Genomic DNA, 26,650 nt, shown 5'->3' on the forward strand with positions numbered 1-26,650 from the left:
ACACAGTTAGATAGATTCTTGACGAACGAAGGAGCCAAAGAATATAGGGAGTAGGCAAGAAAGTGTAATTGGTTCACAATCAAATCGGCTATGATCTTATTAAGTGTCAAAGCAGGATTGAGCGCTGAATGGCCTGTTCCAACTCATAATTTGATGTACATATATTCAAGGCTGAGTTAGACAGATTTTTGATAGACAAGGGAGTCGAGGGTTTACAGGGAGCAGACAGGAATGTGGAGTTGAGGACGCAATCAGAGCAGCCATAATTTAATCAAAAAGGATGTCATGATATTCCCGTAACAGCCACCCCGAACAGGCGCCGGAATGTGGCGACTAGGGGCTTTTCACAGTAACTTCATTTGAAGCCGACTTGTGACAATAAGCGATTTTCATTTCATTTTTCATTTTCATATTCAGATAAACATCATGGTGCAAACATACATACACACTGATGGACAGATCAACGGACCAATCAATACACACCCAACATCACAGCCAATCACAGGCAAGAGCATACACACTATAAAACGGGGAACATGACACTTCCCGCGGATTCCAGCAGGAGACAGCTCAGGGCACAGAGCTCACAGCAAGCCACTCAGACATTCACCATGTGCTGAGTGCTTCTCCAAGATAGTGTTAGGGCTAGGTCCACAGGTTAGAGGGTAATGAACGAACCACAGTAACCAGTTTACAGATGTTGTTATTGTTAGTAATAAAACTGAGTTGTACCATCCGCAACCGTGTTGGTTCGTCTGTGTAGCAGAGCACCCAACACGACAAAGGAGAGCATGCTCGATGGGCCAAATGGCCTGCTCCTAGTGTTGTGCTCTTGTGTTATTTACATTGCAGTTCTGATGGTGAGTCTACACCAACATGCTAATCTCTCTCTTCTCTTCATAACGATCTACCTATCTTCAATGACTTCCATTTTTTAATTTCAGATTTCTAGCATTTAGAGTTTTGGAATTGTAGTCTGCACCGGCCTTTGGAAAGAGTGCCCTCCCTAGGCCCACAGCCCCACCCAATCCCCATAATCCAGCAACCCCCTCACTAACAGTTTGGCCAGTCCATCTAACCTGCACATCTTTGGACTGTGGGAGCAAAATAATTCATTAGGAAACCAGGGGCTGGTTTAGCACACTGGGCTAAATAGCTGGCTTTTAAAGCAGACCAAGGCAGGCCAACAGCACGGTTCGAATTCCGTACCAGCCTCCCCGAACAGGCGCCGGAATGTGGTGACTAGGGGCTTTTCACAGTAACTGCATTTGAAGCCTACTTGTGACAATAAGCGATTTTCATTTCATTTGTTTTTAAGCAACACTCATATGAAATTGTAATATTATATATAAAACAATTTTCTTTGTAAACATTTATTAAGACACAGAAACAAGTTAGGAGTCAGTGACTTATGTGGCTGACCAAATTGCCATCGGCGAAACACATAACCGTGGATAAAAATTGCCTGATAACTGAAATTTAAGCAAAGATTCAGTTAGCACCAGCAGTGAGGAAATACAGGTCTACATTTTGTACTGGTCCCTTCTTCATAATTTAGCTGGCTCCATTCTGGAAAAGCAGCTGAGTAAAGATAGTGCCGAACACAACCACGCTACATGGAGCAAAGTTTAGTTTGCCAAAATGTTAGCCGTGTGGGGAATTGGAACCTGAAAATCATAAGAACTTTAAAAATTAATTGTCTGAAAATACTCGGTGTAGCAGATTTGTAATGACTCTTGCACGAAGACTTCCAGGCATTACTGAGGAGCCATTTTGATCTTCGGCATATTTTAAGCTGAGTCGTACCTGATTTTGTAAGTGGATGTGTCACCACCTGCCTCGTGATTTTATTGTCAGATGATCTCAACAGCAGGACAATATCTGCTGGCAATGTGTCTCGATTCTTTGCTAGAAACCCACTGGCATTGTAAAGAACCTGTAATATTAAAGGCAGATTGACAATTTGATCATCATTTTCATAAATAACGACACAAATCTGATAGAGAAGGCTTGAATTTAACAAAACTTTGCACATTCAGAAACCTGGTTGAAGAAGTTTCATTGTAAGAACCGTTAATACTTCATCCTTTCTGTGAACGATGACTCACTTGAGGATAAAGGCATCCAGCCGATAATAGCTATCATTTGTTGCCAGATTATAGATGAACCTGCTCACGAAGCAGTGATGTTTGTTGTAAGTAGGCGTCCACAATGCACATAATTACACATATTTTTTTAGGGGACAATGGCATAATCAGTGGATCATTGATTCTGAAACTACGTAAGTGCATTGTAACGTTCCTGAGGATTGGTCGGATGCACCGACTAACATACGCAGACGATGCGGTGCCCAAACTGCAATTGTACCCTTCTTTCAGTTTCGGAATTAGTGACCCAATAGTCATACAAATATACACCACGGTGCTGGTGATCTTAGAGTGAGAGCTTGGGCTAGACTTCGATTTAAATTTATGGTTAGGTCTGCAATTAGATTTGGGTTCGGGTTAAAATATTGGACTATTAGCAGAAAGTGATTGGAAATATTGATCGAACTCAACATTAATGAACTGTCACAGGAGAAAGTGCTGTCACTGTAACACTGAATACCTAATTTAAGATATTTATTGACCAACCTCTTACAAATAAACAGAAATGCTGTTTATTACATTAAAAACCTAACAGCTGGAGTTGAGGCCAAGTCAGCCGTGATCTAATTAAATGGTGGGTCAGGCTGGCAGGGTTGAATGGCTTATTCCTGCTCCCTGTGTCCCTTAAATATGATGTGGAGATGCCGGCGAAGGACTGGGGTGAGCACAGTACGAAGTCTTACAACACCAGGTTAAAGTCCAACAGGTTTGTTTCAAATCACTTGCTTTCGGAGCGCTGCTCCTTCCTCAGGTGAATGGAGAGGTATGTTCCAGAAACACATATATAGACAAATTCAAAGATGCCAAACAATGCTTGGAATGCGACCATTAGCAGGTGATTAAATCTTTACAGATCAAGAGATGGGGTAACCCCAGGTTAAAGAGGTGTGAATTGTATCAAGCCAGGATAGTTGGTAGGATTTCGCAGGCCAGATGGTGGGGGGTGAAATTAATCCCAGGACCCGGTTGAGGCCGCACTCATGTGTGCGGAACTTGGCTATAAGTTTCTGTTCGGCGATTCTGCGTTGTCGCGCGTCCTGAAGGCTGCCTTGGAGAACGCTTACCCGGAGATCAGAGGCTGAATGCCCTTGATTGCTGAAGTGTTCCCCGACTGGAAGGGAACATTCCTGCCTGGTGATTGTTGCGCGATGTCCGTGGAACTTGGAGGAGCTGTCACCCTAACCCATCCTACTCCTCTCACTGTAACTATTCCCTCCACTGCACAGGACCCTCAGTTCAACCCGAGGGCCCCACCGTAGACAGCCCCAAACCCACCCTCAGGACTATCTCTCACAGTAGTACTGTGGTTAGCACTGTTGCTTCACAGCTCCAGGGTCCCAGGTTCAATTCCCGGCTGGATCACTGTCTGTGTGGAGTCTGCACGTTCTCCCCGTGTATGCGTGGGTTTCCTCCGGGTGCTCCGGTTTCCTCCCACAAGTCCGGAAAGATGCGCTGTTAGGTGAATTGGACATTCTGAATTCTCCCTCTGTTTACCCGAACGGGCACCAGAATGTGGCGGCTAGGGGCTTTTCACAGTAACTTCATTGCAGTGTTAATGTAAGCCAACTTGACACCAATAAAGATTATTATCTACCACCACCCTTACCAGTAATTCCCCTCCCACATCCAACCACTGGACTCGCAGACTCAACAAACAAGGCTCTTTCCTCCATCTAGGAGTACAGGTTCATAGCTCCTTGAAGGTGGAGTCACAGGTGGACAGGGTGGTGAAGAAGGCATTCGGCATGCTTGGTTTCATTGGTCAGAACATTGAATACAGGAGTTGGGACGTCTTGTTGAAGTTGTACAAGACATTGGTACGGCCACACTTGGAATACTGTGTGCAGTTCTGGTCACCCTATTATAGAAAGGATATTATTAAACCAGAAAGAGTGCAGAAAAGATTTACTAGGATGTTACCGGGACTTGATGGTTTGAGTTATAAGGAGAGGCTGGATAGACTGGGACTTTTTTCCCTGGAGCGTAAGAGGCTTAGGGGTGATCTTATAGAGGTCTATAAAATAATGAGGGGCATAGATACGGTAGATAGTCAACATCTTTTCCCAAAGGTAGGGGAGTCTAAAACTAGAGGGCATAGGTTTAAGGTGAGAGGGGAGAGATTCGGAAGGGCCCAGAGGGGCAATTTCTTCACTCAGAGGGTAGTGAGTGTCTGGAATGTGCTGCCAGAGGTAGTAGTAGAGGCGGGTACAATTGTGTCTTTTAAAAAGCATTTAGATAGTTACATGGGTAAGATGGGTATAGAGGGTTATGGGCCAAGTGCGGGCAGCTGGGACTAGCTTAATGGTAAAAACTGGGCGGCATGGACTGGTTGGGCCGAAGGGCCTGTTTCCATGCTGTAAACTTCTATGATTCTATGATTCTATCCTATGTCACTGCATCTCACATTTTCTGCTGCCCTCCTCACCTCCCTGGACATCTCTTTTCCTTCCCCAGACAGCGTCCCCCACTTCCCATTCCCCTAGCCTGCCTCCTGTGCCAAGTGTCCACTCCACCCTGCCACATTACCCCACTTCCCACCCACCCCTAGCCTGCCTCCTGTGCCCAGTGTCCACTCCACCCTGCCACGTGACCCCCACTTCTGCCATTACCCTGCGTCCTGTGTCCAACCTTCGTGCAGTTTATCCGACTGGCACCCACCATAAGGCGAGGAGCTGAGATTTGTCAGCGATCCACAAGAAGACCAAAGTAGCATCACTCAACTCAAAGTCGTGGAAGAAGGTTAGGGCTCTATGATAGCCCCTCAAGGTTAGGGCTCGGCCGGTCAAGATGTGGAGGATTCCACACCTTTGGGGCGGCGTGATGCCGGATTGATTTGTGCCGTTTTTGGCGCCGGTCAGCGGACATCGCGCCGATTACGGAGAATTTCGCCCCTGATTTTTGGCCTCCTGCCCACCAAGATCCCGATACTGGCTAGAGTGGAAGATTCCGTAGAGTCATTCGTAGCTGTGAAAATCAGCATCATCTACTGTTGAACATGTTTATTTCCTTATTCATTCTGTTTATTCTTTATTGCGTCAGGATGTATAAAGGGGACACTTGTTTTGTGAAGGTAGTGTAGAGGTCACCCTTCAAAGGCTTTTCAGGATTTCTATGCTTTACACAAGGTGGAAAATGCACCCAACTGTGCAGTCTATATTGTAATTCTCCTTCAAATTTTGATTTATAAGTTGCACACAAGAAACGTTAAAGACCCCTGTTGGTTAAATGTGAAAAGCAGTGTGAGATTTTTAACTGGTTATGGGCCCTAACACCCATTCCAGTACTGAAGACTTGTGCTGCAGAACTAGTCAAGTCCCGAGCCAGGCTGTTTCAGTACAGCTACAAGATGATGGCAGGGAAGGGTCATGGAACCAATGACGGGAAAGGGGGGAGCTGGGTTGGGTGGCTGGGATTTGGGGGTCAGGCAGTGCAGAGAAAAGGGGATGACATCTTGTGGGGTTCCCCTTGATACACAGAGGACATCCCCCGAATAAGGTGTCCCCTCTTGGGTTAGCACTGTGGTTAGCACTGCTGCCTCTCAGCGCCAGGGACCCAGGTTCGATTCCGGCCTTAGGTGACTGTCTGTGTAGAGTTTGCATTTTCTCCCTGTGTCCACGTGGGTTTCCTCCGGGTGCTCCGGTTTCCTCCCACAGTCCAAAGATGTGCAACGTAGGTGGATTGGCATGCTAAAATTGTCTCGAGTTGGGGACGTGGGGATAGGGTGGGGAGTGGACCTAGGTAGAATGCTCTTTCAGAGGATTGGTGCAGACTCGATGGGCCAAATGGCCTCCTTCTGCACTGTAGGAATTCTATGATTCTTTCTTCAAGTCTTTTTTCATGGAGATCACAAAAAATGCCCTGCCCAGTCCCAGCCACCTGCTCACCCCATCACATTATTGGCATGGGCAGTATGTTCTCCAGGCTAATTTCTTTGCTAACAAGCAAAATAGACCTCAAATTATTTTGTTACATATTGTGGGCAGACTACCAATTTTGGCGCTGGGGCTGGGTGGGAAGATGGTGAGCTCGCCACACAGCCTTGTTTGTGTTCCACCTCGCCGAAAACATAGAAACATGAAAAATAGGAGCAGAAGTAGGTAATTCGGCCCAGCGAGCCTGCTCCACCATTTAATATGATCATGGCTAATCAACTATCTCGACCTCATACTCCCATGCTCTCTCCATACCTCTTCACATCTTCAGAGTCTAGAAATCTATCTAGTTCCTTCTTAAATATATTCAGTGTCTTGACCTCCAGAACGTTCTGTGGTAGACAATTCCACAGGTTCACCATTGTCTGGATTACAACGTTTCTTCTCATCACAGTCCTAAATGTATTCTGAGACCGTGCCTGGGTTTCTCCCTTCAATGCTGCGAAGGTCGGGGCCGGGATTCTCTGAGCCCGCGGCGGGTCGGAGAATCGCCGGGGTGGCGCGAGATTCCCGCCACACCGCTCCAACGCCAAGCCGTCGATTCTTTGGCGACCGGAGAATCGGCGCCAATCGCACCCACGTGGTCGCCTCAGTGCCGGTTGGGGGCCATTGAAAGCGTCCCCACCGTGGAGATTCTCCGCCCTCGACGGGCCGAGTGCCCGCCGAATCCCACCGGCGAGCTCATTCCAGGGGGAGCCTATGTTCCTCCGCGCCAGGCCCCCGTAGGGCTCCACCATGTTGCGCGGTGGCCGGTGCAGAGACGGCAACCACGCGCATGCCCCGGCACGGAGACGGCCGTCGGCGCATGCGTGGACCCACGCTGGCCTTGCAGGGCCGGCTTTCAGCACCGGAGCAGCACACATCACTCTGGCGCCGTTCTAGCCCCCTGAAATCCGGAGAATTACTGGCCAGGAGGCCCGTTGATACCGGCGTACACCACTCTGGTGTTTACGCTGGCGTCAACATTTGGCTGGGATTTCGGAGAATCCCGGCACGGGATTCATGATCAGCGGAGAATGGAATGTCAAGGGAAAGATGAGTTTGGCGCCACCCATTGCGATGCTACCTGCCCTGCACCAGCAGGAGGATGCAAAGAAAGCTTTTAAATAAATGTTAATGTCATTAATGGGCTTGAATATTGAGTCTCCACCCCTCCCATTATGCTCTGACCCCCACAGTGGGAAATCCACCGGCGGGCTTTGTTTCAAGTTTGCCCAAGCATGGCTCTGATGCGGTGGACAGCGAGGTGGGTCAAGGGGGTCAGAGTGAAGCTGAGGTGCGCACTCACTCCATCAGAGGGTTCCACTCCCATCCACAATGCAATCCCCCCCCCCCCACTGACAAGTAGGGGCATTATCCCGCCCCCCCCATCACGGGAATAACGGGTCACTCACCCACAGCATGCGTGCATGAGGGTGACTCAATACCTCACCACTATCGAACCCCCATCTGAGACCCCCATCAGACACCACTGCCTGAAAGCTGAAGTCCAGCCCCAGCTGCTTATTTATCTTTCCCTTCATGCTTGAATGCATCTCAATTACTCTGCTTTGGTGCTAACCACAATGCTTATAAATACTCTTGCTATGATTGACAGCTCCTCACCACATAAAAAGGAGCTAAGTGTTTTCTGCTGAAAAGAATTCCTTCTTCTCACAAAACCGTTGGTTTCCTAGCATTTGTGGGAAATTATTTGCGTCTTCACCCGTGAAGCCAGAACTAAAGTAATTGTTTAAATGCTTTGCCATGTCCTTGTTCTCTATTATAAATTATTCTGTTTTGGACAGTAACAGGCCTCCATTTGTCTTCACTAATCTTTTTTTTTTTTACATACTTATAGTCTTTACAGCCTGCTTTTATGTTCCTTGCAAGTTTATTCTCATAATCTATTTTTTTTCCTCTTCATCAGACTCTTGGCAGTCCTTTGTTGAATTCTAAACTGCTCCCAATCCTTAGGTTTGCTACTTTATCGAGCAACTTTATATGACTTCTCTTTGGATCTAATACTATCCTTATTTTAGTTTGTTGGCCATGGTTGGGTTGCTTTTCTTGTTGTTCCTTTGCACCAGAAAGGAATGTATAACTGTTGAAATGCATACGTTTATTCCTTAAATCCGAGACATTGCCTATCCACTCCCCTGGCTTTAAATTAAGTTCCTCAATCTATCTTAGCTAACTCACGCCCCATACCTTCATAGTCTCCGTTGTTTATATTTTCAGACCTTAGTTTCCGATTGGACTACTTCACTTTCCATCCTAATGAAGATTTATGTCATGTTATGATCACAGTTCCATAAAGGAGCCCCATGCAACAATATTATTAACTAATCCCTTCTCATTGCACAATATCAAATCTAGGAGAGTTAGTTCTCTATTTGGCTCCTTGACATACAAACCAGGGATGGAATTTTCTCTTTTTTTTTTTTGAACAGTCATCATGGGCAGGTAATGTAGTGTGTAACCCGTTGCCTCGCCGCCGACATTTTCCACCAAATGTTTGAGCACTCGAAAAGAAAAAATCCAGGAGGTGGGTCCCACGATGTCGTGAGACTTATTCGGGGCTCCCCGGTGTAAAGTAAAAGGAATGACCCCCATAGACAGGGACCGCCCTCCCCCCCCCCCATAAACCCGGAGATCCCCCCCTAACAGGAAACTCCCTTCTACAGTGAAAGCTGCACCATGGACACTGACCCCCTCTCCCCCAACAGACCCTCCCCCATAAGGGAACATCCCCTTTCATCATCACAAACATAAAATCCAACCTCACCCACCTCAAACCTCCCCAAAGAACCTGCCCAAAGAAATCCGTCCACAGTGCCAGGGAGCAATGCCAGGGGGCAGTGCATGACCCTCTTCTCCCTGGGGCTGTACTTCCCTGGGCCTCCTCAGTGGGTACTTCTTTTTACCAGTTCCCTATTTTTAGAAACCTGTTGGAAATCCCGAGGGGAGATCTCTACATGGAGTTATGTTACAGCGGGAAGCCCGGTAATGGTATTTAAATGCATTCAACTAGGCTATGCCATTAACAACCCGTGAAGAATTTTTAAACTTATGGGTGCATGCAAGTAAGTTTCTTTGTGGCACTAAATCATTTCCTAGCCCCTCTGCACTCAAAATTGAACAGTTATTTCCAATGTCTGGATCTGAAGCATTAGAAAGCTAAATTTTTTGTATCTAGATAGAGAGGAATGTATATTCAGATTGATATAACCAATCAAACAAATGGAAAAACCAGGTTAGAAGACCATCTTTTTCCAATAACAATGTTCTCACTAAGAAAACATCCACCAACCGTGACTGTTACATTTGTCTCTCTTACAGGCCCTTGAAACATCATGGGCGCAATTCACCGATCGCGGGACTAAGTGTCCGCGCCGTCGTGAATGCTGTCGTGTTTCACGCCGGCGCAAAACGGGTGTGGGCAGTAGCGATTCTGGCCCCCGCAGGAGGCCAGCACGGCGCTGGAGTGGTTCACGCCGCTCCTGCCATACATCATGGCGTGGACTGGGGGCGGCGCCAACCCACGCATGCGCAGTGGCGAAGCGCCAACCGACGCGTGCGCGGTAGACTCACAAAATGCTCTGGGGCCGGAAGCACAACAAAGTAAGCCCGGGGGGGGGGGGGGGGGGGGGGGGGGAAGAGGCCAACCCGCCAATCTGTGAGCCCCGATCGCGGGCCAGACCCCATCGGAGGCACCCCCGGTGAAGGAGCGCTTTTCCCCGACCCATAGGCTGCCCCCGAACCTTCACGCAGAGTTCCCGCCGGCAGCGACCAGGGGTGAACGGCGCCGGTGGGACTCTGCCGTTTCCGCGCGGCTGCTCGACGCGGGAAAAAATGGCGCGAACGGCGATTCTCCCATATGGCGCGGCATGGGAGAATCGCGGCCATTACACCTAACGCTTGTTGAAACATATTGCGCAAGTACATAGACTAAACCTACAATGGTACAAGCAATCAATTAATTTTGTAAGGAAACCTGCCTCTTAGTTAATTCACTCTGCCTGTCTCTCAAGATCAAAGCCATCCTAACCTAACCTAAATCATGAATGACATTCTCTGTGATTCTGATTGTGCATTATCACTGATCATGTCCCCTGAATTCTATCTGCAGTCTGTCACACGATTGACTGCATTACCCTCTTCCAGCACCTCTCCTCTATTAGTTAGCATTCTTGAGACCGCCTACACTTTGTTCTGTTCTTACCTATCCAATTATAGCAGAGTTTCTCAACCACTTGACTCCCTTCCCAAACTCACCTTGGTAGTTTTTCAGTGATCCATCCTTGGTCCTAGCCTCTTCCTCACTTACATACTGCCCGCTTGGGAATACCATTCACAGACAGATGTTATACCCAAAGGGGGCCTAATGCCTTTATGAGGACCCCACTATAAGTTTGGTTTACCCAGAGGCAGTTGGGGCCGGCTACACATAAAAAACCCACACCTAATGCGGTCTAATAGGCCGTCCTACTGTAACCAACAAAGTAACCTTTTAAAATGGACTTACTTGAATGTTAAGCTGGGAAGAGCAGGAGTGCTTCCGCTCCTAAACCCAAATTACCAGACTGGTAAGCTCGAGGAAATACTCAGACTGGTAAGCTCGAGGAAATATACAGACTGGTAAGCTCGAGGAAATACGTGTTAGGAAGGAAGATGTGTTGGGCATTTTGAAAAACTTGAGGATAGACAAGTCCCCCGGGCCTGACGGGATATATCCAAGGATTCTGTGGGAAGCAAGAGATGAAATTGCAGAGCCGTTGGCAATGATCTTTTCGTCCTCACAGTCAACAGGGGTGGTACCAGGGGATTAGAGAGTGCCGAATGTCGTGCCCCTGTTCAAAAAAGGGACTAGGGATAACCCTGGGAATTACAGGCCAGTTAGTCTTACTTCGGTGGTAGGCAAAGTCATGGAAAGGGTACTGAAGGATAGGATTTCTGAGCATCTGGAAAGACACTGCTTGATTAGGGATAGTCAGCACGGATTTGTGAGGGGTAGGTCTTGCCTCACAAGTCTTATTGAATTCTTTGAGGAGGTGACCAAGCATGTGGATGAAGGTAAAGCAGTGGATGTAGTGTACATGGATTTTAGTAAGGCATTTGATAAGGTTCCCCATGGTAGGCTTATGCAGAAAGTAAGGAGGCATGGGATAGTGGGAAATTTGGCCAGTTGGATAACGAACTGGCTAACCGATAGAAGTCAGAGAGTGGTGGTGGATGGCAAATATTCAGCCTGGATCCCAGTTACCAGTGGTGTACCGCAGGGGTCAGTTCTGGGTCCTCTGCTGTTTGTGATTTTCATTAATGACTTGGATGAGGGAGTTGAAGGGGAGGCAGTGGCGTAGTGATATTGTCGCTGGACTAGTAATCCAGAGACCCAGAGTCATCGAACCTTGGATGACGAGTGATATTGTAGGCCTTGTCAAAACGAAAAAGGAGGCATTTGTCAGGGCTAAAAGGCTGGGAACAGACGAAGCCTGCGTGGAATATAAGGAAAGTAGGAAGGAACTTAAGCAAGGAGTCAGGAGGGCTAGAAGGGGTCACGAAAAGTCATTGGCAAATAGGGTTAAGGAAAATCCCAAGGCTTTTTACACGTACATAAAAAGCAAGAGGGTAGCCAGGGAAAGGGTTGGCCCACTGAAGGATAGGCAAGGGAATCTATGTGTGGAGCCAGAGGAAATGGGCGAGGTACTAAATGAATACTTTGCATCAGTATTCACCAAAGAGAAGGAATTGGTAGATGTTGAGTCTGGAGAAGGGGGTGTAGATAGCCTGGGTCACATTGTGATCCAAAAAGACGAGGTGTTGGGTGTCTTAAAAAATATTAAGGTAGATAAGTCCCCAGGGCCTGATGGGATCTACCCCAGAATACTGAAGGAGGCTGGAGAGGAAATTGCTGAGGCCTTGACAGAAATCTTCGGATCCTCGCTGTCTTCAGGGGATGTCCCGGAGACCTGGAGAATAGCCAATGTTGTTCCTCTGTTTAAGAAGGGTAGCAATGATAATCCTGGGAACTACAGACTGGTGAGCCTTACTTCAGTGGTAGGGAAATTACTGGAGAGAATTCTTCGAGACAGGATCTACTCCCACTTGGAAGCAAATGGACGTATTAGTGAGAGGCAGCACGGTTTTGTGAAGGGGAGGTCGTGTCTCACTAACTTGATAGAGTTTTTCGAGGAGGTCACTAAGATGATTGATGCAGGTAGGGCAGTAGATGTTGTCTATATGGACTTCAGTAAGGCCTTTGACAAGGTCCCTCATGGTAGACTAGTACAAAAGGTGAAGTCACACGGGATCAGGGGTGAGCTGGCAAGGTGGATACAGAACTGGCTAGGCCATAGAAGGCAGAGAGTAGCAATGGAGGGATGCTTTTCTAATTGGATGGCTGTGACCAGTGGTGTTCCACAGGGATCAGTGCTGGGACCTTTGCTCTTTGTAGTATATATAAATGATTTGGAGGAAAATGTAACTGGTCTGATTAGTAAGTTTGCAGACGACACAAAGGTTGGTGGAATTGCGGATAGCGATGAGGACTGTCGGAGGATACAGCAGGATTTAGATTGTCTGGAGACTTGGGCGGAGAGATGGCAGATGGAGTTTAATCCGGACAAATGTGAGGTAATGCATTTTGGAAGGTCTAATGCAGGTAGGGAATATACAGTGAATGGTAGAACCCTCAAGAGTATTGAAAGTCAAAGAGATCTAGGAGTACAGGTCCACAGGTCATTGAAAGGGGCAACACAGGTGGAGAAGGTAGTCAAGAAGGCATACGGCATGCTTGCCTTCATTGGCCGGGGCATTGAGTATAAGAATTGGCAAGTCATGTTGCAGCTGTATAGAACCTTAGTTAGGCCACACTTGGAGTATACTGTTCAATTCTGGTCGCCACACTACCAGAAGGATGTGGAGGCTTTAGAGAGGGTGCAGAAGAGATTTACCAGAATGTTGCCTGGTATGGAGGGCATTAGCTATGAGGAGCGATTGAATAAACTCGGTTTGTTCTCACTGGAACGAAGGAGGTTGAGGGGAGACCTGATAGAGGTATACAAAATTATGAGGGGCATAGACAGAGTGGATAGTCAGAGGCTTTTCCCCAGGGTAGAGGGGTCAATTACTAGGGGGCATAGGTTTAAGGTGAGAGGGGTAAGGTTTAGAGTAGATGTACGAGGCAAGTTTTTTACGCAGAGGGTAGTGGGTGCCTGGAACTCGCTACCGGAGGAGGTAGTGGAAGCAGGGACGATAGGGACATTTAAGGGGCATCTTGACAAATATATGAATAAGATGGAAATAGAAGGATACGGACCCAGGAAGTGTAGAAGATTGTAGTTTAGTCGGGCAGCATGGTCGGCACGGGCTTGGAGGGCCGAAGGGCCTGTTCCTGTGCTGTACATTTCTTTGTTCTTTGTTCTTTTGAAGGGTGGGTCAGTAAATTTGCAGACGATACGAAGATTGGTGGAGTTGTGGATAGTGAGGAGGGCTGTTGTCGGCTGCAAAGAGACATAGATAGGATGCAGAGCTGGGCTGAGAAGTGGCAGATGGAGTTTAACCCTGAAAAGTGTGATGTTGTCCATTTTGGAAGGACAAATATGAATGCGGAATACAGGGTTAACGGTAGAGTTCTTCGCAATGTGGAGGAGCAGAGAGATCTTGGGGTCTATGTTCATACATCTTTGAAAGTTGCCACTCAAGAGGATAGAGCTGTGAAGAAGGCCTATGGTGTGCTAGCGTTCATTAACAGAGGCATTGAATTTAAGAGCCGTGAGGTGATGATGCAGCTGTACAACACTTTGGTAAGGCCACATTTGGAGTACTGTGTACAGTTCTGGTCGCCTCGTTTTAGAAAGGATGTGGAAGCTTTGGAAAAGGTGCAAAGGAGATTTACCAGGATGTTGCCTGGAATGGAGAGTAGGTCTTACGGGGAAAGGTTGAGGATGCTAGGCCTTTTCTCATTAGAACGGAGAAGGATGAGGGGCGACTTGATAGAGGTTTATAAGATGATCAGGGGAATAGATAGAGTAGACAGTCAGAGACTTTTTCCCCAGGTGGAACAAACCATTACAAGGGGACATAAATTTAAGGTGAATGGTGGAAGATATGGGGGGATGTCAGAGGTAGGTTCTTTACCCAGAGAGTAGTGGGGGCATGGAATGCACTGCCTGTGGAAGTAGTTGAGTCGGAAACATTAGGGACATTCAAGCAGCTATAGGATAGGTACATGGATTACGGTAGAATGATATAGTGTAGATTAATTTGTTCTTAAGGGCAGCACGGTAGCATTGTGGATAGCACAATTGCTTCACAGCTCCATGATCCCAGGTTCGATTCCGGCTTGGGTCACTGTCTGTGCGGAGTCTGCACATCCTCCCCCTGTGTGCGTGGGTTTCCTCCGGGTGCTCCGGTTTCCTCCCACAGTCCAAAGATGTGCAGGTTAGGTGGATTGGCCATGATAAATTGCCCTTAGTGTCCAAAATTGCCCTTAGTGTTGGGTGGAGGTGTTGACCTTGGGTGGGGTGCTCTTTCCAAGAGCCGGTGCAGACTCAATGGGCCGAATGGCCTCCTTCTGCACTGTAAATTCTATGATAATCTATGATTAATCTAGGACAAAGGTTCGGCACAACATCATGGGCCGAAGGGCCTGTTCTGTGCTGTATTTTTCTATGTTCTATAGATTTCAGTTGGCCAGCATGGTATCCCAACCGCAAATCACCCTCACCCTCCTCTCCACCATTACAACTACCTTCTCTCCAAACCCATCCCTTGCCCGAATCCCGATCACTATCACCACCTTGCCTCCTGATAAGCACACTTGCTTCCCAACCCCCACACTGCCATTGCTACCTGTGTCGTATTCATTGCCTCACTTCCCCACTGCTCAGTTTCATCATTTGACAGAGGGACACTGTTGCCATCACAATATCTTTAACCCTGCTTCATTGGTAATCTACCAGCTACTTTATACAGCTTGCTGGCTTAGAGGCGATGAGGCTTGAGGTCCTACGTTAGGTGAATCTTGGGCCTCACCATGGAGGCACTCAAAAAAATGGTTACGCCAAAATTTGTGGGCCTGAGGCTCTGCAACAAGATTTGGATGGAAGAACGTGCAGAGAGCTGTCGGAATTGGCAGGAGACAGTGCCATGGTGAGATGCTGCGCTGTGTACAACCAGCCATTCATGACGACTGCTTGATTAATTGAACTGTTTGTGAGATTGAGCCCTGTGTTCGGTAGTAATCATTGAAATGTTTTTTAATGACTGACTGCCACTCACCTTTCCTGCATAATGATTAATTCCAAAGCTTAAGTCAACCGTTTTTGGTCTCCAGAAGTAATTTGACTTGAGATTGTCTTCGAATTTCCCTGTTGACAAAGTGCATTTTGTTATTGTGGTTGTGTAATTCTTTGTCACTGGAGAATAAAAATATTTCTACAATCTACGAGACATGGCTGAGGCACTGTGATTCAACAACCTTGTAACATGCCAACATGAGCGGGATACCTGAATGGTATCTCCTGTAAACTAAATATAGTTGTGTTATTTTTCATATTTATCGAAAGCTGCAGAGTATATTACAACGTGCTGTTTTCAGAACTTGCCTACAAGTGTCTGGTCAGTGGCTTGAGGAAAGCGACTCTCTTCATCCAGCAGAGAGAGAAGGCCTACGGGCTTCTGCAGAAACATGTCCAACAGTGGCCGATTGTCTTCATATTCAACTAATCGAGCGTCCACATTTTCATTCAGATATTCGTTCTGGAGTATAATTTAAGAAACAAATAAATGTCAATCCTATTCCTCACTCGCAGACATTCCAAATAAAATCTTGCTCTGTGAATCTGGCATAAGTCAGTGAAGGGGCAACAAATGGATTAAAAAAGAAATGTTTGGCAAGGTTTGTTTGTTTGTGAGGGAAAGGACCTGAGGAGCAATTGGCGCTGATCTCCGCTGGGATGAATTTCCAAGCTGGGCCTGGAGTTCCATATCCTGAATTCCACCGAGGTTTGACTCCACAGTGTGTGTCTTTCTTTGCAAGACTAAGTTTTGTAATGTTGCAACTGCAAAACGTGCATTCACCACAAAATGCATTTGTAGTCCCTGTGATTTCACCTACAGTGACATCTCAGCTGCCTGTATCAAAGATGGCACTGACCAAATTCAGCTCGGGAAGAATTACATCTTGAGCTATGCTACATTCTGGTCTCTTAAAAAGAAAAGCCTGCCTTTTAAAAATAAAAATGGTAACATTTAAACAGATTGTATGTCAGATAATTATTGTATGAGACCGAGATGGCTCCTGAGATAACTGTTACAAGATGCAAATGTAACGCTTCAGAAAGCAGCACTTCTCTGTCCGATGGGAGACTGGCAGGTATTTTGACATCTTAAATGAACAGTGTACTGCTTTATTCTTTATTATATCCATGATTTATCTTTCCTGGGAAGTGTAGGATGGGACAATGTACAGAACAGTTTCCGGTGCTGTAAATGTAGGAGAGAAGTGACAAGTCCAGGTCTTGAGCAAGGGGTGGCGATTGTTCCGGAAACGACTGGTGAGCAGGAGGCAGGGAAAGCTCAAAATCAGAAGAGGGGCTATTTGTGGGAGGAGGATAATAGGCGGACAACAGTGACATCAGTGGTAGAGGGAATAGAGCATAACCTGATGAATCAGTGTGGAGTGGGAATGCGCAACTGTTCCTGTCAGGTGGGGAACTCTGCAGAGCAGGCCAAAACTCAGGAGTAGATGTTTTGTAGAGGTTGCAAGGGGTGTGTGTGTGTAAACTGTAGTTCAGAGGGTCAGGAATGCATGGTGATTGTAGGGGTCAGAGAGAGAGATCAGGCTCAGAGATGGGGGTTCAATGTTTACGGGAGGTTTTGTGGAGCATGTGATTTTGGGGACACAGAGTTGCAATTGTGGGAAAGGTCCAATTAAAGGGAGAGAAGCAGGTTTGCTTGGGGGAAAATGCTTCTCCTGGGCCACAATGAGTGCTGGAAAAACACTTAAATGTATGTCATCCACGCAGCACTCTCTGCCTCCCTTCAGTTGCCGTTGGAAAATTTGCGTGGCCAGTATCGAAAGTGGAAGAGAGATAAATTCTGAGGCACAGCAAAATACTTAAATGAGTGACCTGCCTCTTGGGAAAAGGTTGGTTGCCAACAGCACCTCCGCAGCCCCCCCCCACTTCCCCCCCTTTCAGTTTTTATTAAAAACAGAGGTTTGTCAACATGAGTTGAATTTGAGATTTAACATTTTTTAATGTCCGACCTGACCCACACCCACCAGCTTTCATAGTTAAAATGACCCTGAATGTCACAGTTTGTCATAGGAACATCACTTGCAAATCTGACAAGAATGCCTTTGAACAAGATTTGCATAATTGTATTGTGTATTTTTAAACAAACGAATGCAACCTTGCCAAGCATTTTTGTGGTGTCTTTTTAATAAATCAAGTTTGAAGCAAACAATTGATAGAGTAACATTTTATAGGACAAATGGCCTTTCAAACTCTCAGGGACATTTAGACCTTGTAAAGCAGATAAGTTCAATCACATTAGCACCACAAAAAAATGGCCTTTATATCATCTGTATTCCATCTGCAATAAAAAGGACAACTGCAGCTCCTAAAATAGGTCAGTTGATGTTTCTAATCCTATCTGTGAAGGTGAACATCAGATGGAGCTGCACGATCACTGCTCCAGTTTTCCATTAGCTTCTTTATTATTTTCGAAACTGCTTCCTTCACATTTGATTTTTTTGCTGGCTTCAGGGAGACTCTGGAATGACAGTCCGTATTAAGTCAGCTCTGCCTAGATTACCGTTAAACATATTTCGAAGTGTCAGATGTGCATGGCTTTTAACCAGTCCACTTCATAGGCCTCTTCTAACTGATGACAGTTTAAGCTGATCCTGATGGAAGCTGCTTTTATAAACGAATACAGAATTAAGATGGTCTCCTCTATACCGGCGAGACCAAATGCAGATGGGTGACTATGCTGCAGAACACCTTAATCAGTCTGCGAGCATGACCCTGGGATGCCTGTTGTTTGTCGGGTGCGATTCTCTCAGAAAATGACTGAGGGCGGGATTCTCTGCCTGTTCACATCAGCGGGATTCTCTGTTCCCGCTGCAGTGAATTGAGTTTTGGCTGAGTGCCAAATTCTCTGTCCTCGCTGGCAGCAGTAACACGGCGGACTCGAAATGGAGAATCGTATTTTTGGGCCTTCAGGAGTTTCTCCCCAGTCTAGCCCACATTTTTCATCAGTGGGGAGATGAGCTCGCCGGAGAAACCGGCTCCTCAGAGATCGTGGCGCAATTTTGAAAGGATGCCCTCAACTCCAAGTGAGCTTGAGGATCCCCCACAAACCACACCCACAGGCAATGCCACCCCCACAGACATGGGCATTACATCCCCCAGAGTGAGCGCACTCTGCTATGGGGTCACAAATATGATTATCTGGATCACGCCTAGAGAGGGGGTGATCCTGATCGCGCTGGGTGCTGCAGGTTGGGTGACTCATGTGTGGTTTTCACCCGGCGGGAAGCCTAATTTGGGTCTTTCACACAATGTTCTCGATGCACCCACATCACGGTGGGCGCAACGCGGTGGGAAAATCGCACCTGTTATTTTAATTCGGCACACTGATATTTCTGTCCTCGACCTGCTATATTGTCCAATGAAGCTCAACACAAGCTCAAGGAAAGCTCCATGAGCTGGATTCTCCAGCTTCCCAGCAGTGTTTCTTGGCGACATGCTATTCACTGGCGGCAGGATTCTCTGCTCCCACCGCTGTCAATGGGAATTCCCATTGAAGCAACCCAGCGCTGCCGGAAACCCACAGAGAATCCTGCCACCAGCGAATAGCTGGAGAAATCCGGCGCTTATCTTTCATCTCAATACTCTACAACCTTCTGGACTCAATATTCAGGTCACCAAGATTGTAGATTGTAACCTCCACCTCTGTCTTGTCCAATGTGTTTTTTTGGTTGGCTTTTTGCTGGCTTGTTTCTTTCTTTATCCCTTCCTGCTGCAATTAGGTGGGTGCTATTAATCATTCACATTAGTCATCAAGAAACAACCTTTGTTTCTTTACTATTTCCATCACCATTTCCACTATCTTTGGTTTTATGCATCATGAAAGCTTTTGTTAGTTAATCTCTCCTGCCCATTACAGATCTTTTATTCTCTACCTCCTAGCCCCCCCACCCAGGAAATCCCACTACACTTGTAGTGTCTCCCACCCTTCCACCTCCTCTAACCTAAGGGGGTGAGTGAATATCAGGTAAGCTCTCTCTTTTCTTTTTCTTTTATCCGCAAGTTATAGCTTCAGATTTTCGGCAGGAGCAGTGGCCAGGGGTCTGTCGGGAAGGTAAGTTTACCCTTTAAAAACTTACCTTGCAGGAGAAGCGGCCTTCAGATTTTCGGCGGGAGCCAAGGGTCTGTCGGGAAGGTAAGTAGCTGGGAGAAATGTAACTCTTCCTGGGTTGGTAAGTATTGTGATTGGTAAGTAAAATCCTTATTCCTTTCACTTATTCATTATTTGATATTATATTTGTAATCAGTTAAGGTAAAGTGTAAAAATGGCAGGAGATCCCAGACCCGTGTTATGCTCCTCGTGCTCAATGTGGGAGTTCAGGGACGCAGCCGATGCCCCTGACTCCTTCATGTGCGGGAAGTGTGTCCAGCTGCAGCTCCTGTTAGACCGCATGACAGCGCTGGAGCTGCGGATGGACTCACTTTGGAGCATCTGCGATGCTGAGGAGGTCGTGGATAGCACGTTCAGTGAGTTGGTCACACCGCAGATTAGGGTTGGTGAGGGAGACAGGGAATGGGTGACCAAAAGGCAGAGAAAGAGCAGGAAAACAGTGCAGGTGTCCCCTGCGGTCATCTCCCTCCAAAACAGGTATACCGTTTTGGATACTGTTGGGGGTGATGACTCACCAGGGGAAGGCAGTAGTAGCCAGGCTTATGGCACCCGTGGCTGGCTCTGCTGCACAGAAGGGCGGGAAAAAGACTGGCAGGGCTATAGTCATAGGGGATTCAATCGTAAGGGGAGTAGACAGGCGTTTCTGTGGTCGAAAACGAGACTCCCGAATGGTATGTTGCCGCCCGGGTGCACGGGTCAGGGATGTCTCAGATTGGCTGCAGGACATACTGAAGGGGGAGGGTGAGCAGCCAGTTGTCGTGGTGCATGTAGGCACCAACGATATAAGTAAAAAACGGGATGAGGTCCTACAATCAGAATTTAGGGAGTTAGGAGATAAGTTAAAAAGTAGGACCTCATAGGTAGTAATGTCAGGATTGCTACCAGTGCCACGAGACAGTCAGAGTAGAAATTCAAGAATAGTCAGAATGAATACGTGGCTTGGGAGATGGTGCAGGAGGGAGGGATTCAAATTTTTGGGACATTGGAACCGGTTCTGGGGACGGTGGGACCATTACAAATTGGATGGTCTACACCTGGGCAGGACTGGAACCAATGTCCAAGGGGGTGCTTTTGCTAACACTGTTGGGGAGGTTTTAAACTAATGTGGCACGGGGATGGGAACCTGGGGCGAAATTCTCCGGTATTGGCGCGATGTCCGCCGACTGGAGCCCAAAACGGCGCAAATCAGTCGGGCATCGCACCGCCCCAAAGGTGCGGAATGCTCCTCATCTTTGGGGGCTGAGCCCCAACCTTAAGGGGCTAAGTTCGCGCCGGACGAATTTCCGCCCCGCCAGCTGGCGGAAAAGGCCTTTGGTGCCCCGCCAGCTGGTGCGGAAATGACATCTCTGGGCGGCGCATGCGCGGGAGTGGTAGCGGCCGCTGACGGCATTCCCGCGCATGCGCAGTGGAGGGTGTCTCTTCCGCCTCCGCCATGGTGGAGACCGTGGCGAAAGCGGAAGGGAAAGAGTGCCCTCACGGCACAGGCCTGCCCACGGATCGGTGGGCCCCGATCGCGGGCCAGGCCACTGTGGGGGCACCCCCCGGGGCCAGATCGCCCCGCACCTCCCCCAGGACCCCGGAGCCCGCCCGCGCCGCCTTGTCCCACCGGTAAGGTAGGTGGTTTAATCTACGCCGGCGGGACAGGCATTTTAGCGGCGGGACTTCGGCCCATCCGGGCTGGAGAATCACGGGGGGGCCCGCCAACCGGCGCGGCATGATTCCCGCACCCGCCGAATCTCCGGTGCCGGAGAATTCGGCAACCGGCGGGGGCAGGATTCACGCCAGCCCCCGGCGATTCTCCGACCCGGCGGGGGGGGGGGGTTGGAGAATCCCGCCCCTGATTAGTAAACTGGAGGTCAGTAAAGAGGCAGCAACTAAAGCCAGTAAGGTACTAGATAATAAACTCAATGTGACTAAGGGGAAGAGTAGACCGGGAAGAGATGATGAACGCAAAGGGACAGGTGGTCTGAGGTGCATTTGTTTCAATGCGAGAAGTGTAGCAGGTAAGGCAGATGAACTTAGGGCTTGGATTAGTACCTGGGAATATGATGTTATTGGTATTATGGAGACTTGGTTGAGGGAAGGCAACTAAATATCCCAGTGTATAGATGCTTCAGGAGGGATAGAGAGGGAGGTAAAAGGGGTGGAGGAGTTGCATTACTGGTCAGAGATGATATCACAGCTATGATTAAGGAGGGCACAATGGAGGATTCGAGCACTGAGGCAATATGGGTAGAGCTAAGAAATAGGAAGGGTGCAGTAACATTGTTGGGACTTTACTACAGGCCTCCCAAAAGCGAGCGTGAAGTAGAGGTACAAATATGTAGACAAATTATAGAAAAATGTAGGAGCAATAGGGTGGTCGTGATGTGTAGATTTTAACTTCCCCAACATTGAATGGGACTCATGTAGTGTTGGAGGCGTAGATGGAGCAGAATTTGTAAGGAGAGATTTTTAGAGCAGTATGTAAATAGTCCAACTTGGGAAGGGGCCATATTGGACCTGGTATTGTGGAATGATCCCGGCCAGGTGGTTGCAGTTTCAGTCGGTGATTACTTTGGAAATAGCGATCACAATTCTGTAAGTTTTAGAATACTCATGGACAAAGACGAGAGTGGTCCGAAAGGAAGGGTGCTAAATTGGGGAAAGGCCAGGTATACCAAAATTCGGCAGGAGCTAGGGAATGTGGATTGGGAGCAGCTCTTTAAGGTTAAATCCACATTTGAAATGTGGGAGTCTTTTAAGGAAAGGTTGATTAGAGTGCAGGACAGACATGCCCCTGTGAAAATGAGGGATAGAAATGGCAAGATTAGGAAACCATGGATGACTGGTGGAATTGTGAGACTAGCTAAGATGAAAAAGGAAGCATACATAAGATCTAGGCGACTTAAATCTGATGAAGTTTTGGAGGAATATCAGGAAAGTAGGACAAATCTCAAACGCGCAATAAAGAGGGCTAAAAGTGGTCATGAAATATCTTTGGCTAACAGGGTTAAGGAAAATCCGAAAGCCTTTTATTCGTATATAAGGAGCAAGAGGGTAACTAGAGAAAGGATTGGCCCACTCAAAGACAAAAGAGGGAATTTATGCATGGAGCCAGAGGAAATGGGTGAGATTCTTAATGAGTACTTTGCATCGATATTCACCAAGGAGAGGGACATGACGGATGTTGAGGCTAAGGATGGATGTTTAAATACTCTAGGTCAAGTCGGCATAAGGAAGGGGGAAGTTTTGGGTATTCGAAAAGGCAGTAAAGTGGACAAGTCCCCAGGTCCAGATGGGATCTATCCCAGGTTATGAGGGAAACGAGGGAAGAAATAGCTGGTCCTTAACAGATATCTTTGCAGCACCCTTGAGCACGGATGAGGTCCCGGAGGACTGGAGAATTGCTAATGTTGTCCCTTTGTTTAAGAGGGGTAGCAGGGATAATCCAGGGAATTATAGACCTGTGAGCTTGACGTCAGTGGTAGGCAAACTGTTGGAGAAGATACTGAGGGATAGAATCTATTCACATTTGGAAGAAAATAGACTTATCAGTGATAGGCAGCATGGTTCTGTGCAGGGAAGGTCATGTCTTACAAACCTAATAGTATTCTTTGAGGAAGTGACAACGTTAATTGATGAGGGAAGGGCTGTAGATGTCATATACATGGACTTCAATAAGGCATTTGATAAAGTTTCCCATGGCGGGTTGATGGAAAAAGTGAAGTCGTATGGGGTTCAGGGTGTACGAGCTAGATGGATAAAAAACTGGCTGGGCAACAGGAGACAGAGAGTAGTGGTGGAAGAGAGTGTCTCAAAATGGAGAAAGATGACTAGTGGTGTTCCACAGGGATCCGTGCTCGGACCACTGTTGTTTGTGATATACATAAATGATCTGGACGAAGGTATAGGTGGCCTGATTAGCAAGTTTGCAGATGATACTAAGATTGGTGGAGTTGCAGATAGCGAGGAGGACTGTCAGAGAATACAGCAAAATATAAAAAATTGGAGAGTTGGGCAGAGAAATGGCAGATGGAGTTCAATCCAGGCAAATGCGAGATGATGCATTTTGGAAGATCTAATCCTAATACGGTCAATGGAAGAGTCCTGGGGAAAATTGATGCACAGAGAGATGTGGGAGTTCAGGTCCATTGTACCCTGAAGGTGGCAACGCAGGTCGATAGAGTGGTCTAGAAGGCATACAGCATGCTTGCCTTCATCGGACGGGGTATTGAGTACAAGAGTCGGCAGGTCATGTTACAGTTGTATAGGACTTTGGTTAGGCCACATTTGGAATACTGCGTGCAGTTCTGGTCGCCACATTACCAGAAGGATGTGGATGTTTTAGATAGGGTGCAGAGGAGGTTCACCAGGATGTTGCCTGGTATGGAGGGTGCTAACTATGAAGAAAGGTTGAGTAGATTAGGATTGTTTTTGTTGGAAAGACGGAGGTTGAGGGGGGACCTGATTGAGGTCTATAAAATTATGAGAGATATGGACAGGGTGGATAGCAACAAGCTTTTTCCAAGAGTGGGGGTGTCAATTACAAGGGGTCACGATTTTAAGGTGAGAGGGGGAAAGTTTAAGGGAGATGTGCGTGGAAAGTTTTTTACGCAGAGGGTGGTGGATGCCTGGAACGCTTTGCCAGCGGAGGTGGTAGAGGCGGGCACAATAGCATCATTTAAGATGCATCTAGACAGATATATGAACGGGCGGGGAACAGGGGGAAGTAGATCTTTGGAAAATAGGTGACAGGTTTAGATAAAGGATCTGGATCAGCGCAGGCTGGGAGGGCCGAAGGGTCTGTTCCTGTGCTGTAATTTTCTTTGTTTCTTCTTTGTTATTCCTGGAATCCTACAAATTGTCATTTTTAAGGCCAGAGTGGATTAAAAGCAAATATTTCTGATTCAGTGTGAAAATGTTCATCTCAATTTATTGAAACTCAGCATATGAATCAGGTAAGCCTGATGCTAATACTCTGCTGTGATATATATGAATCTAAATTGTTGTCAACATGACAGGTGATTAGCACGTTACTAAGCTGCTCAGTGTAATGCATAAAGCCATGCGTCATACCACAGAGAAAAACATCTTAAATAAAGTGGGGAAAAAATAAAATCATTAACTCATCACTAATAACGAGTTGTGAAACTGGACCATTGGGTCTAATGTGTTGAAAAAGAAGACGGGATTGATCAATCTAGGTAAGCATGCGTGAACAGATTTAATACTCACCATAATGGTCCTTTAGGAAATAACCACCTTCCTGGGCTAACCAATTTCTCATCTTTTCAGTACATACATTGTGCAATTGAAACTAACTTTAATAGTTGAGTTATAAAGAAACCGAAGTACCTGAAGTTGCAATATTAGGGGCTGGTTAAGCACAGTGGGCTAAACAGCTGGCTTGTAATGCAGAACAAGGCCAACAGCGTGGGTTCAATTCCCGCACCGGCCTCCCCGAACAGGCGCTGGAATGTGGCGACTAGGGGCTTTTCACAATAACTTCATTGAAGCCTACTTGTGATGATAAGCGGTTATTATAATGATAACTATACAAAACAAAAATAAACCATCCTCAAAACAAGCTGAAATTGCCTTTCACCATTTCAGTTGTGTTCTCATTTCTCCTTCTCTCCTTGCTTTAAGTTTCCTTAAACTTTCTCTAATTACCTCTGATAATCTTTCAGTCATCTTTCCTAAGGGTGCTGTCACATGCCATCATTAACGTCACTGTGAAATGGTTGCTGCAGGTGTCAGACTATTGTGTAAACATGATCTTCTGCAGTTTGGATTCCAAAGGGCAAAGCATAGGTACTTTAGTACATCGAAGAATTTTGCTGAATCCTCCAAATTCCCCTTGTGGTTACCCCACCAGGGATAAAGTGTTCAAAGTTATGAAGGATATGGCATGATGGATAAAAGCAGGCTGTTTCCGACTGTTATTCAGAGTCAGAAATGAGGATTAAGCATAAGGGATTTACAGCAGAGAGAGGTGTGAGGCTGTGGAATTTGTTACCAAGCTTCGTGATTTAGATGGAAATGATGGCAGCACTAAAGATCAGATTGGATAGGTGGTTGAAGGAAGAAGGTTTGGCAGGATAGGGGGACAGGATGGATAAATATAAATTGAACAGTTTGCTTGTGTGGAGGATAAATGCTGATATGGAGTGGTTGGGCCACTTTCATGCTGTAACTTCTATGGTAAATTGAAAATAATTTTAAAAATGAAAAGCATTAACTGAACAGTTTTTTTCTATATGTGTCATTAAATCGCAATATCTCCCAGCAACTCAAGGGTTGGATTTTATGTTTCTCGACAGGGTGAGGGATGTGGAATGGAAACTGAGGGGTTCGCTCGCTCCTGCCCCTGCCCTCTGTGTGTGTCCAATCAAGCACCCAATAGTCAATTAGTGATCATTTGGCAGGAAGGAGGTCAATTCTAGGTGCAAAGAGGGAGCCCCGCACTCAATCAGCACTGTTTGTCCAAATGTAACTCCTTTATTCAAAAAGGGAGGGAGACAGAATGTAAGAAACTACAAGAGAGTTAGCCTAACATCTGTCACAGGGAAAATGTTAGAAGCCATTATTAAAGAGATTAATAATAACAATAATAATCTTTATTGTCACAAGTAGGCTTACATTAACACTGCAATGGGGTTACTGTAAAAGTTTTCGAGTCGCCACACTCCGGTGCCACTTCGGGTACACTGAGGGAGAATTCAGAATGTCCAATTAACCTAACAAGCACATCTTTTGGGACTTTTGGGAGGAAACCGGAGAACCTGGAGGAAACCCACGCAGACAAGGGGAGAGCGTGCAGACTCCTCACAGACAGTGACCCAAGCAGGAATCGAACCCGGGACCCTGGAGCTGTGAAGTAACAGTGCTAACCACTGTGCTACCGTGATATTAATTTTACATTGCATTATTAAAGAAATTGAGCGAAATTCTCCCCCAACGGCGCGATTTCCGCCGACTGGCGCCAAAAACGGTGCCAATCAGACAGGCATCGCGCCGGCCCAAAGGTGCGGAATGCTCCGCATCTTTGCGGGCCGAGCCCCAACATTGAGGGGCTAGGCAGGCACCGGAGGGATTTCCGCCCCGCCAGCTGGCGGAAATGGCGTTTGGTGCCCCGCCAGCTGGCGGAAATGGCGTTTGGTGCCCCGCCAGGTG

The 26,650-nt window shown here is 47.0% G+C and overlaps 1 protein-coding gene across 1 annotated transcript in view; it reads right to left on the reverse strand.

Annotated features, from left to right (window-relative positions):
- The window catches only part of myo3a (myosin IIIA), a 683,164-nt gene that overhangs the window by 235,477 nt on the left and 421,037 nt on the right, over positions 1-26,650 (reverse strand). The window contains exons 20-22 of the mRNA XM_072508449.1: positions 15,670-15,823; positions 15,344-15,432; positions 1,807-1,936 (exon numbers count right to left, since the gene is read on the reverse strand). Coding sequence (XP_072364550.1) covers positions 1,807-1,936; positions 15,344-15,432; positions 15,670-15,823 — 373 coding nt within the window. The remainder of the gene's footprint in view (positions 1-1,806; positions 1,937-15,343; positions 15,433-15,669; positions 15,824-26,650) is intronic.

The sequence above is a fragment of the Scyliorhinus torazame genome, chromosome 6, assembly GCF_047496885.1.
Source record: "Scyliorhinus torazame isolate Kashiwa2021f chromosome 6, sScyTor2.1, whole genome shotgun sequence".
NCBI classification, from domain to species: Eukaryota; Metazoa; Chordata; class Chondrichthyes; order Carcharhiniformes; family Scyliorhinidae; genus Scyliorhinus; species Scyliorhinus torazame.